This window comes from Pipistrellus hanaki, assembly GCF_964339955.1.
Source record: "Pipistrellus hanaki genome assembly, chromosome: 10".
NCBI lineage: Eukaryota > Metazoa > Chordata > Mammalia > Chiroptera > Vespertilionidae > Pipistrellus > Pipistrellus hanaki.
Window position 1 is genome coordinate 46,782,920 of NC_140512.1, and position 13,837 is coordinate 46,796,756.

Here is a 13,837-nt window from a genome sequence, read left to right on the forward strand (position 1 = left end):
GCGTTTGTGTCTCTCCTTTAACACATCCTCCTTTTTTTTTTTTTTTGCTCTTTGGGGACAGGAACTCTGGATTTCATTCAGGGTCCTCCACCCTGAGAAATGTACTTGTCTTTAGTTGGAACTGAAAAGTCATTTTTAGAATAAATAGAGTGAAGTGTTCTTCATCATACAATAATTTTTAAATGACCCAAGGAATGTATTCATAACTTTTTTATATACGGGTGTTCTTTAAAAGTTTTATTTAGAAAAACAAACAAAAAAAGGATATAATGCTCAAATCTATTTAAGTGTAAGCCCTCTGAGAAGAATTTTACCTGTTTTACTAACTGCTGTCCCAAGTGGTTAGCACACAATAAGTGCTCAATAAATGTGTTGAATGAATGAAGATCCTTGGCTATAAAGTAGTCTACACAATGACCAGTCATCTAGTTTCTTTCTCTACTGAGTTTTTAAATTTCTTTCTGAATTTAATTAATTGTGGTAAAATATACATAACATGAATTTTTAACTATTTTGAAATGTATAGTTCAGTGTCATCAAATACATTCACACTGGTGTGCAGACGTCACCACCTTTCTCCATTCCGTTTTTAAATTTTCAACCCCAATCTGCAACATGGCATTGCAGATCATTAGAAAGAGAAAAGGTGAGTTTTTAATTACATGATTCTATATGGGTATGGAATTAGCTGCACTGTTTTCCACCTCCTCCGATGATAAACTAGCACCTGGGATGCTCCCTTTAGGGATGTCTCCCTTCCTCTGTCTCTCTCTTCCTTCCCCCACTTTTCCTTTCCCTCTCTTTTCACCTTCTCTCAACCATTTACCTACTATTTTCCAGTCCCCTGTTTGCTGGCAACCCCACTCCCGCTGCTGCCACTCCCATGCACTGACACCACCAGCCCCACTCACACCTGCTGATGATGCAGAGCGATTGGGGCCAGTGCCAGCAGCAGGTGGGAGGGGGCCAGCGCTGTCAGCAGGTGCAAACTGTCAGATGGTGACTGCTGCCCCAATCGCCCCAGGAGCAGGGGGAGGTGGGAGAAGCCCTCAGTACAAACAGGCCGGCAGCCACCGCTCACACCCGGTGACGGCGCCACAAGCAATCAGGACTGGCACTGGAAGTGGATGTGAGTGGTGGCTCCAGCAGTGGGTGCAAGCACTGGGTGGGGTCATGGCGTGCAGGAGCAAAAAATTTTCAGTAACCACCAGAGGCTCGCCCCAATGACAGTGATCGGCACCCCTGCCTTGGTCTGGTGCCCCTGCTCACCAGCTCCACCATACCGCAGCAGCCAACACTCGCCATGTTCTGCACACACACTCTTGGTGGTCAGTGTACATCATAGAGACCGGTTGTTCAATTATGCTGCCATTCAATCTATTTACATATTAGCCTTTTATTATATAGGATGGGAAGTAAGGAAGTCTTTTAAAAAGATGCATGCATTGTCTCAATGACAGCAGATGCCCAATCAAGATGTTAGAACAAATTTTCTATCCATTCATCCACCAAGTGTGCAGTCCCTCTTCCATGTGTATTGCTTGGGGTAAGTAATTATAAAAGTATCTGCATCTGAATGAACATTTGTGACTACTGTCTAATGTCTAGATGTATATGGGTATGTCTGTGTGTGTCTGTGTTTTCACCTTCTTTCAACCATTTACCTTTTACTTTCTATCACTTAAATTTAACTTTCTCATCAAATGTTAGAGTGTGAAAGGGCATGTGAGTGTGAGTGTGTGTGTGTGTGTGTGAAGGGTCAAACTACCCCAAAGTTTGTTTAGGATTCTATTTGAAGGCTTAGAATCACCTACTAATATCAGAGAAGGAGAAAATATCTTTAACTGACAATCCAAAATGGGATATACGAATCAATCCTCTAAATTGATTTTTATCCTAGTAAAAAAAAATAAGCCAACCTTCTTGAACAGAAATAAGGCTCTTGACTTTATTGACTCAATGAGAACAGCTCACCCCTGAGTTCCCTAACTAGCTGATCCCTCATCCAGTTGATACTGACATGACTTCCTGAGGAAGAACCTGTTCCAACCACTCATGACAATGAACTTGGGAACCATGAGCTAGAGTGTAAGCTCCCTCAGGACAGGAACCATATTTTGCCTCTTTCTTCTCCCTCAACACCTAGCCTCTGCTCAACACACAGCAGATGTTCAAAACACATCTCTCTACCCCACCTTCTCTCTCTCCTCACCGATACATTTGCCCATAGGATCACAGGGCTCCTTCCCTGTCAAATCTCACTGGTGAGTTATATTTTCAATATGACAGGGGAGGAGCAATGTGACTAAGAGTGCACTGATGTGTACATCTGGGAATACATATAAGGGTATGCACAGGGATCATGCTATATACAAAGACCATGGGTGTCTGTATATGTTTGCCTGTGAACCAGTCATGCCTCCCTATGTTGTAAAACCAAAACTGATGAACTATTTAATTCTTGGCTTACATGCACTTTGGGCTTCCTAAGGGCAAAGACACTTCATGGCCCTCACCACCTTATCTTATATAATACATTAGTTCATTAGACATTATTTTTTATTCCATACATATTTATTTATTGTCAGGCTTTACCCCCTGGAAGGTTAGTTTCTCCATAACACCCAGCCCCAAAGCCTTCAATAAATATTTGTAGAATGAATGAGGATGTCCTCAGTATCTACCACAATGGACAAAGTAAATACTCAAAAACACATGAAAATAATGTGTTTTGAGACCTTGGTTAGCAGGTCTCAAAGCAAGATCGAGCCACGTGAAATACCTTCCTTCTCGGGTCTCACCTCAGGGAGATTCCTAAATGACTTCCTGTTTCTTTTTCAACTCAGGGAATCAATATACCAGCTTCTTTTCCACCCTGCCCCTGCCCCAACAGACTGTGGTGACAGTAGAGTACAGTGGGTGAGTTCCCAAACCTGGAGCCAGAGTTCGAATCCAGCACCTTCACGGGACTTGGCAAGTTCATTGGCATTTCTGTGCCTCTGTTTCCTCAATTATAAAGTAGGGGTAAAATAATAGTAATAGAGTATTATTATGAAGAATAAATTAGCTAATATATGTAAACTCTTAGAAGAGTACCTGGTATTGACATTGGCAATTATTACTATTAATCATCTTTCCCACCAAGTCAACTTTGCCAGAAACTTATAATGAAGTTGGGACAGAGAGGGGACAGAGAAAAAGAATCCTGTGAGTCTAAGGTGGGATAATTAATAAAATATAGACGTAGCATAAAATTAAAAACTTCTTTCCCAAAATATTCAAGTAGTAATTTTTCTTCACAAGTGTAGAATGATATACTTAAATTTAAGCCCAAGTTAACAGGTTTACTTATCTTCACCTGAAACAAAGTATGTGCTTGGTCTTTTTAGAGGCATTAGGCCCACATAGCACTCAAAACATCCTGGTGATGTGTGCCCATCACATAATATGTGCACAGCAAATATTTCCTGAATACATTATTAATTTGTGGCTATGTATAATATTATATTAAAGTAAAGTAAATGGAATTTAACTATGTAGGTCAAATTCTATTATAAGGCCTGTTATCAAATGATTTTTAAAAGTTCTTAGAATCTCAACTGCAGGTCTACTTATTTCAAGTGTAGCGTTTCAGTACAAATCAAAGAATTTAAATGTTCCCGGGAACAAAAACCTACCTGTAGCTGCTCCTCCTAAAGATCTGGAAGCCTCTTGGTTTTCAGAAACTGATCCTGTCATTGATCTGCCCCCTGTGCTTGCAGTGACTTACTAGAGAGACATGGACAAGGTTGAACAGCAAGAAGACAGAGACCTTATTATGGTCACCGTCATATGGGAATTCAAGGGTACTCTACCCTTGCTACACCCTCTACCCAATCCTACCTCTGTAGGAAGCGGTTATAGGGTTAAGCCTCCGACTGACCTGCTGGCAAAGTCACAAACAAGTCCCAGCTTGGAGGGCACAGTCCTCTAAGCCAGTGTTTCCCAACCTTCTCTCATGATGAGAATCACCTGGTGGAGTTGTTAAAACACAGATTCCTGAATCCCAACTAAGAAGTGCTAAACTAGAATTTCTGAGAACATATAGGTAAAATTGCATACCTAACTTAGTGCTCTGTATATAACATCTGTCTTAGAGCACTAGTTAAGTATACAATTTTACCTATATGTTCCCAAAAATTCTAGTTTAGCACTTCTTAGTTGGGATTCAGGAATCTGTGTTTTAACAACTCCACCAGGTGATTCTCATCATGAGAGAAGGTTGGGAAACACTGCTAAGCTTGATCTGTGACTGCTCCCTAGATCTTTCCTGGGTAGCTAGTGAGCTGTGGGAGGGGCAGCAAGTGCTGCCAAAACAAGTGAAACTTATAAGAACATTATAAATTACCTTATTTACCCCTGACTATAAGTAAGCATCAACTTTGCAGTCTGGATCTGCTCTGTGGCCTCAGCCAGGCAGGAAGGTCCACCTAGACCCAGCTTTTTCTCATTGTCTATCATTTCTCCATCCTTCCTTGCCTCCGCTCAGGCTCGCTGAATGAATGCTTGGCTGTGCTGACACGGCACATACCTCCAAGAAGGAAATGGTTAAAATATAATCTAATGTGAAAAATAATGATTGTGAGTGATTTTGTATCTGTTTGATGATATATGTTACCCCCCCCCAAAAAAAAAGGTATTGTGTTTCCTTTATTCCTTAACAGAGCTTTTGCTCAAAAAAAATAAATAAATAAATAAAAAATCTTTCTTGTTAAATCCTGTGGCATGTTACAATATTAACCTGCCCTGAGAGCCACGCTGGTTCTTTGTTTCTTCCAGTGTTCCTACAATTAGAAAAAGCACTTGATAGATACATTTCTGTGAACCTAATTTGTATGAGATATTTCCCACGTAGCACCCATCAGGTGGCTGTATTTTACAAATGATTATCTTTCCTGCCCTCCAGGAACGTACAGTTCAATGACACAAACACACACACAGTGACCAGAAATGTGTGTTTGTGGGTACAGTTACAGCGGCTGGGCACTGAAGATATGGATTTCAGAAAGAACATGAGTCCAAAAAACTTTATCTTCAAATCAAATATTGATCTGACTTTTGTTATCTTTTTTGTCTTTTGTTGTTGTTGTTGATCCGCACCTGAGGATATCTTTCCATTGATTTTTAGAGAGACTAGAAGGGAGGAGGAGAGACAGAAAGAGGGAAACATCTATATGAGAGAGACAAACAGATTGATTGCCTCCTGCACAGGCTCTGACCAGGGCCAGGGATCGAGCCTGCAACTGAGGTATGTGCCCTTGACCAGAACTGAACCTGGGACCTTTCAATCCGGGAGCCAATGCTCTATCCACTGAGTAAAACTGGCTAGGGCAACTTTTGATTTCTTATTATGTGATTTTGTTTCGTTTTTAAATGCACAAACAGCACTTTCTAATGTAATGAATATTAATTTAACAAATGGTTCAGTTCTCAGGAGCTGTATGACCATTTAGAATAGATAAAGCTCTAATTTTCCCATGATTTTTCAAAGAAAGACAAAGGCATAAGATATCTTTTGAGGCTGACAATGAACATTGTGAGATAAAAATATTTCCCTAAGATGCCCTAGATCTAACTATAGGGATATTCATTTCTTTTTTTAAAATTCCTTCTACAATCTGCCCATTTGGGAAGAATACTGATTAAATCTAGGAATTATATTCAGTATATTATTGGAATGGCTTATGAATTCTACTAATAAAAGATGTACTTATTGCCAAAATGTTTCTATTGCTGCTTATAGAAGATCTGCTTTCAAAGGTACTGTTTTGAGGTTAAAAATTAAGATTAGTGACCTTAAGCCTCTGAAGATTTGTAATGCTGGCATGCCATCTATCTCAATAATACCTAACAAGAATGTCAAATGGACAGAACGGCCATGGTGAGCGGGTGCTTGCAGCTGACAGTGATTGCTATATTTTGGGTGATGGGGAATAGGATGTCCATTAGTTGGAATGAAATACAACGCCCTGCCGACTCTAGGTATCAGTGCATTCAATCCCCCTGCTGTGCCATGTCCGTTTTCTGTTGCTGCAATTAAAAATTGGTCAATACACAGTCAAAATGTTGTGCATTCCTTCCCTATCCCTTCCCCTGTCACTGTGTTTCCAGCTCACCGGAAGAACATGTCACTATGGTAACCAATCCCTCTGGTGCACAGACCAAGTCAACCTTTCTAGCTGGATTGCTAAGCAGAGCAACAGGGAATCAGAGCCCTCATGCAACCATCAGAAGCCATGAATGCCACCCTCCTTTTTTTAAGTGGGGTTAACCATTACCAGATGGAAGGACACCTGTCTTGTTTCAGGAGACGTTTGAGGTAGGAAATTCAAGAATGTCCTTCAGTAAATCCTACGAGTGTTTATCAGTCATTATTAACATGAATTCTTCCTCACATTTCAGCTAACTTTCTACTATTCCGATTTTAATGAAAGCAGAAAATGAGGGATAAAACAACATTTTATGAATCTGAGGATCTGAAAACTACTATAAAGTTGCCCATGGTCAAAAACTACTCTGCCTGCTCTTCTTTTCCCAAAATCCAAACCCGAGTTGCTCTCTTCTGGAATTCTCTAATGTCCATATGTCTTTACAAAGTTGTGGAGCTCCAGATGGGTCACCCTGCACTAAAAAGGGCCTAACATGAAACAGATGTGATGTTTATCATATTAACACACTCGAAGCCAAATTAGCTAAAACCCCTAGTCATTCTACAGAATCTACAACATAAGCATTAAGATGAGTTCTGTCTGGACTTACCTCACCTAAATCTGAAGGGCCACCAAGACCAGACTTAAACAACTGACATTTTCATTAACAGTTTTTATCCATTTCAACATTTTAATAAATTAAAGAACATCTGTTCTCACCAATTGTATTTAAAAACAGATCAAACCTCCATTATAATATTAAGAGTCATTAAGAATTGTTTTATATCTTGGCCTCAAAGGCTGCTGATGAATAACATTGTTTTCAGCTTACCACCACCATTTAATAGTTGAAAAAAATGAAACATAGCAGGGAGTAAAAAAGAAGACTCTTGAGATCACACCACATCTTCCAAGACATAGCTACCATAGAAGATCAATATAATATATATCCAGCCCTAGCCAGTTTGGCTCAGTGGATATAGCGTCAGCCTGCAGACGGAAGGGTCCCAGGTTTGAGCAGGCTCAATCTCCAGTGGGGGACAGGCCCGAGGCAGCCGATCAATGATTCTCTCTGATCATTGATGTTTCTATCTCTCTCTCTCTCCCTCTCGAATCCTCTCTGAAGTCAATAAAAATATATTTAAAGTCTATTTTAGTGGATTAATGGAACAGGATGGCCCCCAAAACATATGTCATGCAAAATTTATAAATTTCATTTTAAAGCAGATTTTAAAATGTATGTGATCATACTAAAGAATCAAATTTTTATGGTTTGTAAATACGGGGAGGGGGGTCCTTTTTTGGTACACTTTGGTATGGTATTCTTTGTTTCTCTGCAGTACCCACTTTGCTGTTATCTGAAAAACTACTTTTTTGTGCTTGTCAGACCCTGCTAAATATTGCATGCACACAAGTCATTTGTCAACCACTTTCTCAAAAGGAGAAATCAAGAACGGTGGTGTGATGCCACTGGTCAACAGGCCTTGAGCTGCCATAGGGCAGGAGCTGGAATTTGTTGATATTTATATGACCAATGCCTGCAACATGCCTGATAGAGTACAACACTCAGCAAACGTTCCTGGCATCCGTAAGGCCTTCTGCTTGAGATGTTTCCCCCACTTTCCCTTGATGAATCAGTTCAAAATCTAAAAAAGATTAAAACCAGGAGCCTGACTACCCCAACATAGCACTCTTAAAGGGCTTCCTCTGTTAACAGCACATTACAGATTCCCTCCCTTTTAAGAGACTGATTCAGCATTATATCCTACCCTGGACCATGGGAATCTCACCAGAAAAATGCAAGACAAGAGGCGAGTAGGGAAGGGGAGAGGTAAGCCTCTATCACCAGCTATGGGGAGGCGAGCTGTGGCCACTCGGAGGTTTGGGAGAGCCTGACAACCTGACGTCCGTGCCCCAGGAGGCGTGCTTAGACCTCCGCCAGGCTTAGGAGGGAGAGGGCTGCCGGGCCTAGCTGGGGCCAGGCTGTCCGCAGCGCCACGCCTCGCGGCTGGTGCTTACCTTTACGAATGAGAGCTTCGATCTCCGGGTCGAAGCCCAGCCGGTGGCACTTCCTCCAGAGGCCCATGTTGGTGGAGTTGTACTGCCGGCTGCATTCGTCCATGGGGCTCATGGCGAAGAGCTGCCTGCGGTTCCGAGCCCGGAGGAGCTTGCCCTCCCAGCGGTCCAGGCGCGAGCGGCTCGCCCGCAGCGGCAAGTTGTTGTTGTTGTTGTAGATGAAGCCCGGGTCGATCCGGCGGGTGTTGAAGGCCTTGCACCGCTCCCGGTGCTTCCTGGCGTCCGTCTCGTACCAGTGGTCCGAGCAGATGGCCACGGCCAGCATGCCGAGGGCGCAGAGCGCCAGCGAGAGGCCCGTGTAGAGCAGTAACCTTCCGGCAGCCATGCCTCCGCTTCCTTCGCCGCTACACCGTGGGCATGACCCGCCGCAGCTTCGCCTTCCCTCCGCGCGCCCCGAACAAAGCGGCGGGCGGGCGGCCGAGCCAAAGGGGGGAAGGAGGGACGGGAGGGGACTCGCGGCGGCTCCCCGTCGCCCCCCGCCTGCCTGCCTGCCTGCGCGCGGCTCCGGGAGCCCTGGGGTGGGGGCGCGCAGCCTACAAAGTTCTGATCCGGAGGGGCTCCGGCGGGTCCCTGGGCATCCTCCGGGGCACAGGTGCAGCCTCGGGCGGCAGTGAGCAAGGCAAGGCCGCCTCCTCCGCTCCTCTCCGCCCCGCAGGCGGCGATGGCTCGGACCCGGCCGAATCCGCACCCAGCTCCGGGCGCCGCAGCCCTCCGGCCGGAAACTGAACCCCAAGTGCCCCCAGCTGCAGTGGGTCGCTGGGCTTTCTCTAGGAAGGCGACGATGAGGCCCACTCACTCAGCGATTTCTTGGGGTGAGGGCGGGCTGTCAGGAGGCGCTCCTCAATGACAGAATGCACTGAACCCCGGAGAAGCGGCCGGTCCGCGAAGGAGACCTTTGGCTGCCAGGCTGGCTGCCCTGAGTCCCGCCTATGTCTCCCTCTCAGCGGCTCTCCCGCTTTTGGTCTGCCAAGGAAGGTGATTTTCTTTTAGAAATCCCCGTCCTCCGGTCCCCAGCAGCAGGTCCCTTGCTCTGTGTGGCCGGCACGCCACGCTCAGAGGCGGGCTCCCCGCGGGCGCACGGGCTCGGCCGACCTTTCGCAGCGAGCTCCTGGTTCTGCCTTCGGCCTGGCCATGCAATCCTCCCCTCGGGCCGGACGACGTTCCCCGACAAACCGCGGCCCGGGGTTCGCGGCGACTGGGGGGCAGCTGGCTGGCGCCAGGGGCAGGCTGAGCCGAGGAGGGCGCACGCCCGGCGGGGCGCGCGGCACGGGAGGCGCGGGGCTGGGCGCGGGGCTGGGCGCGCGGCGCCTTCAACACCATGGACAGGTCGCCCGATCTCTGCGCGCCGCCCGCCGGGCAGCCCGTCCCCCGGGCGTCATGCAGCCGGCCTCCGCGCCGCTGTCTTCTTCTCCTCGGAGCGTCCGCCCGGCCTCCTCCAGGCCCGCCTCTCTCGTGCCCCCGCCGCCGCCTCACTCCATCCGGCTGGCTCCCGTGGAGCCCGGGAACGTGCCGCACGCCCAGGTGCAAGGAAAACGCTGCAGGCGCCGCACACAGAGGCCCGGCCCTTCCAAGCAGCCCGCCCCTTCCCCGCCACCGGAGCCCGGCGCTCGCTCTCGCACAGTGTCTGCTTTTGCCCAAGTACAATCAGCTGCTCTCAGATTGCACCATTTTCTACGCAGCCCACCCAGGGCCCAGGCGCCGGCTCACTCGGCAGGCAGCGCGCAGAGGAGAGGAGCGTCCTGGCCTCCGCGTCCCACGATCAGGCTCCCCGCGCGCGGCGGTCGCCGAGGTGGATGGGGCGAGGGTGGGGGAGGGAGGGAGGCTGGGTCGCTCGCCTTCCCCTCCCTGCCTCCTCTAGCCCCCGCCGCCGGGGTTCCGAGGCTCCGCGGGCGAGGCTGGTGCCGGGGAGCGGGAGCCCAGGCTGCGCCCGGAGGACCGGGGAGACCGCCTGGCCCGGGCGCGGGCGCCGGAGGAAGCCACTGCCTGCGCGCTCGCTCTCTCCCGGGCGCCGGGCGCTGCAGCCTTGGCTAAAACCCACCGACGAGAGAACACGGGAGCGTGCAGCCCTAGGCTAGTGATGTCATCCGTGCAACGTGAGCCCCATCGCTTATTTTTCTAGCCTCCTTAAAGATAAACCGCACCATTTTCCCAGGCACGACATGTCTCAGCCTTATTCTTTGACCAGGCAAGTCAATGGTGTCGGGATAGGTATGTGCCTAATCACATCCATATGTATGTACATTATACATACGTGTGGTATGTAGCATGTGTGCATGCATTTATTATACATTTAGGAAGGTAGCCTCCATCTCTCTCCTGTCTCTCTCTCTCCAGCGGTGGGAAATTCCCTCAAAATCAGCCACAGTTCTTTAAAGAAAAAAACAGCTTATTGCGGAGTGGGCATTCTGGGAGGCTGAAGTTCGCTGTGTCCCCGGTTTGCGTCGGATGTCTCGGGTCCAGTTTGATCTTTGTTTTCCCCAAAAAAGCCCTCCCGGCGCTGTCTCGCTGGCTATTTGCTCCAGAGCCTGGTGTCCGCAGGTTATCACCGCCAGCCCCACGCCAGAACCAGACTCCCTGACACACACCCACTTCCACCTCCCTCCTCAGCAGGGAAATAAAGAAAGGAAGAAAATGGGTCCCTTCCAGACAGGAAGAGAATTTTAATTGAGAGGGTGCTGAACATATTTTGAAAACGCTCGGGGGGTTCGCGTTTTGAGGAGGGGAGTGGGGTTCAGTGAAACGTGGGTGTGGGATTTGTCCTTATGGGGTGGCAGCTGGATTTGGGCTCTGCCCAGGCTCTGGGAGGTGGTGCGGGACCCCAGGCCTTGAGCTGGTGGGCCGCAGGCGAGTCCCACCTCGTCCCACTTCCCTGCTCACGTGAGACAGCGCCGCAACGGCCGGGAGCCTCCCTCCCAGGTTGAAACCCTAGATTTTTCACTCCAATGTCCACCCCTCATTTTACCCTCACTCCGAAGTCGAGGGCCCACTCTGCCGCGTTAAGAACTGGCCCCCAGAAAAAAAGAGTTTCCAGCAGGCTTTTTTGCACAATGGGGCCTGCAAGCCAAAATGAGCGCACCTCCACCATATTTTTTTCTCTCTCTCTCTTTTCTCCTCCCTGCGTTTTGAAAATCGCCTACGAGGCGTTTCAGTGCCATCTAGTGGGGGAGGGGCGTGCCTCACTTTTCCTCTCTCGATGCTGCAATGGGATTTGCTGAAAGGACAGCAGAAACTGAGGGTGTCCGCGGATGTCGGATGCCTGGCTGGGCAGGGACCATGGGCATATATGTCCTTTGCCAGCTCCGGGTCCCCTGGGTTCCCTAGGCTGATGAGGCGGAGCCAAGAGCCTTTGGCCCCAATGGCTTCTCACCTTTCTGTCCACCCTTCTCTTACCAATGCCTCCTCCCCCAAGAGTGAAAATATGGAAACAAGGGCAAACACTCAGCACACATGCAGACAATGTCATAAATTTCTGGAGCTGTTCTTTTCCGTAAAGCCCAGAGCACTTTTAGACTGACAGGATGCCTGCATCTGACAGTTGGGAGGAGGCAGAAAGGTGAAATGACATCTACAAGGTCACTCAGGAAATTGGGGCACAGCCAGCATTAGAGCCCCAAGCTCCTGATTTGTGACTCTCTTCTCCCCTGAGAACCAGCTGAAAGAGGTGCCCAGAGACCCCTGGGAGCCCAGGCAGTTGCCCATTCACAATAAATATGCCTATTAAGTTTGCCTTTTTCTTTCCTTCCTCTGACATTATTCCTCTCCTTTCTTGTTACTGTTTTTTAACTTTCTCCTGGCCTGGGCCTTCAACCTGCTTCCAAGCATGTGCCTCGCCCACCCCTCCCCACCCAGTAGGCCTGTGATTTCGCCCTGCTGGGGAAAGGACCCCACTGGCCTCCTCTTTTCTGGTCATTATTAAAATTCTATTTTTAAAGTTTTGTCCTTGATGACCTTCCCAAAAGCCGGTGAAAGATGTTGATTTGAGACCTGCTTTCAAGTGCAATTTTCTTGGACAGCCCTACATCATTTGTGGATGACCCTGGTCTTTAGGGCTAAAAAGATGGTGAATCCTTCTTCTAGACTATATGACTACATGACTTTCTTTTCTTAATTGAGTGATTTAGCCTTCTTCTGTCTTCTTCCAACTCACTAGCTACACTATGTCTGCATTTCCAACCTAGTCCTTCCCATTTGCACCTACACTGTTGTAGGATTATAGAATCTCAAAATCAGAAAGTACTTAAGAGTCAACCACACAAGAATGCCTTAATCTCTCCTAGAACATTTCCCAAGAAGTAACTAATCGCCAAAACCGGTTTGGCCCAGTGGATAGAGCGCTGGCCTATGGACTGAAAGGTCCCAGGTTCGATTCCGGTCAAGGGCATGTACCTTGGTTGCGGGCACATCCCCAGTAGGAGGTGAGCAGGAGGCAGCTAATGGATGATTCTCTTTCATTGATGTTTCTAACTCTCTATCCCTCTCTCTTCCTCTCTGTAAAAAAATCAATAAAATATGTGTGTTTAAAAAAAAAAGAAGAAGAAGAAGAAGAAGTAGTAGTAGTAACTGACCAGGCTCTGCTTGCCTACTTACAATGATGGGGAAATCACTCTCTGGGCAAGCACCCCGCTCTGTAAGTGATTAGAAAGCTCTTCCTTATACTGAATGGTATCCAGTTAGCCTACCCGTTGGCCTTCAAGAAGCCCACAGATACCTGATTCCTCTTCCATGTGATGGTTCTTCCCATATTTGATATCAGCCATTGTCTCCCCTAAGCCCTCTTCCTTCCAGGCTTCACACCCCTTGCACTTGCTTGCATTTAACAGGGCTCTTTTATCTAAGTCATGTCAATCGATGGAGAAAATGTGGTCAGTCATTTTTTACATGACCCCTATAGAGTTCTAACGATCCTTGCTTTCTCTTCTAGGAGCCTATAAGTCACCCTTTTTGAATGCTATCCTAGGATCTTACCCCCAAATGACATTAAGATCATGGATTTTAAGTTTGTGAAATCCACAATTTTGAAATTTGGAATTTCCTTTGCAACACACACATACATACCTTTTTCAAGAAAAGCAACATTTACATTCTCCCAAGTTTTCTCTAAGGTCACCAACAGACATTCAGAGGTATAATTAAAAGTTTTCTCGTTTTCCGGGAGTATAGTTCACCCAGAGTAGATAGATGCTTTCCTGTGATTTCACCCATTGTGATCTGTCTTCAGTGGTCATATTTGTTCCACTCTACACCCCACCTTCAGTCTGAAAATCACTGTCAATGACATTGTCAATTGGAATAAAAATAAAAATTGATGAGGTGTGCTTTCTCTTTGCCATCTATCAATAGTATGTCACTTGCCCAAACAGAAGTCCTCTTATAATATATTTGTGTTCCTGGTTTCCTAATTAGCTTCACACAACTTAGACATTATTCCTTACTAGAGGCCTGGTGCATGAATTCATGCATGGGTAGAGATCCTTGGGGTGGCCTGTGGAGATTGGGCTCCAGCTTGTACCCCAGCTTCACAGCCCCACCGCCCCACCTGGCACCCCAGCTTGGCCTGGCACTCCCCCCTCACC

The 13,837-nt window shown here is 47.3% G+C and overlaps 1 protein-coding gene across 1 annotated transcript in view; it reads right to left on the minus strand.

The window, feature by feature from the left end:
* Positions 1 to 8,602, minus strand: part of TMEM178B (transmembrane protein 178B) — a 341,304-nt gene extending 332,702 nt beyond the window's left edge. The window contains exon 1 of the mRNA XM_084896790.1: positions 8,208 to 8,602. Within this exon, the coding sequence (XP_084752916.1) occupies positions 8,208 to 8,589 (382 nt within the window). The 5' untranslated portion in view covers positions 8,590 to 8,602. The remainder of the gene's footprint in view (positions 1 to 8,207) is intronic.
* Between the last annotated feature and the right edge of the window lie 5,235 nt (positions 8,603 to 13,837).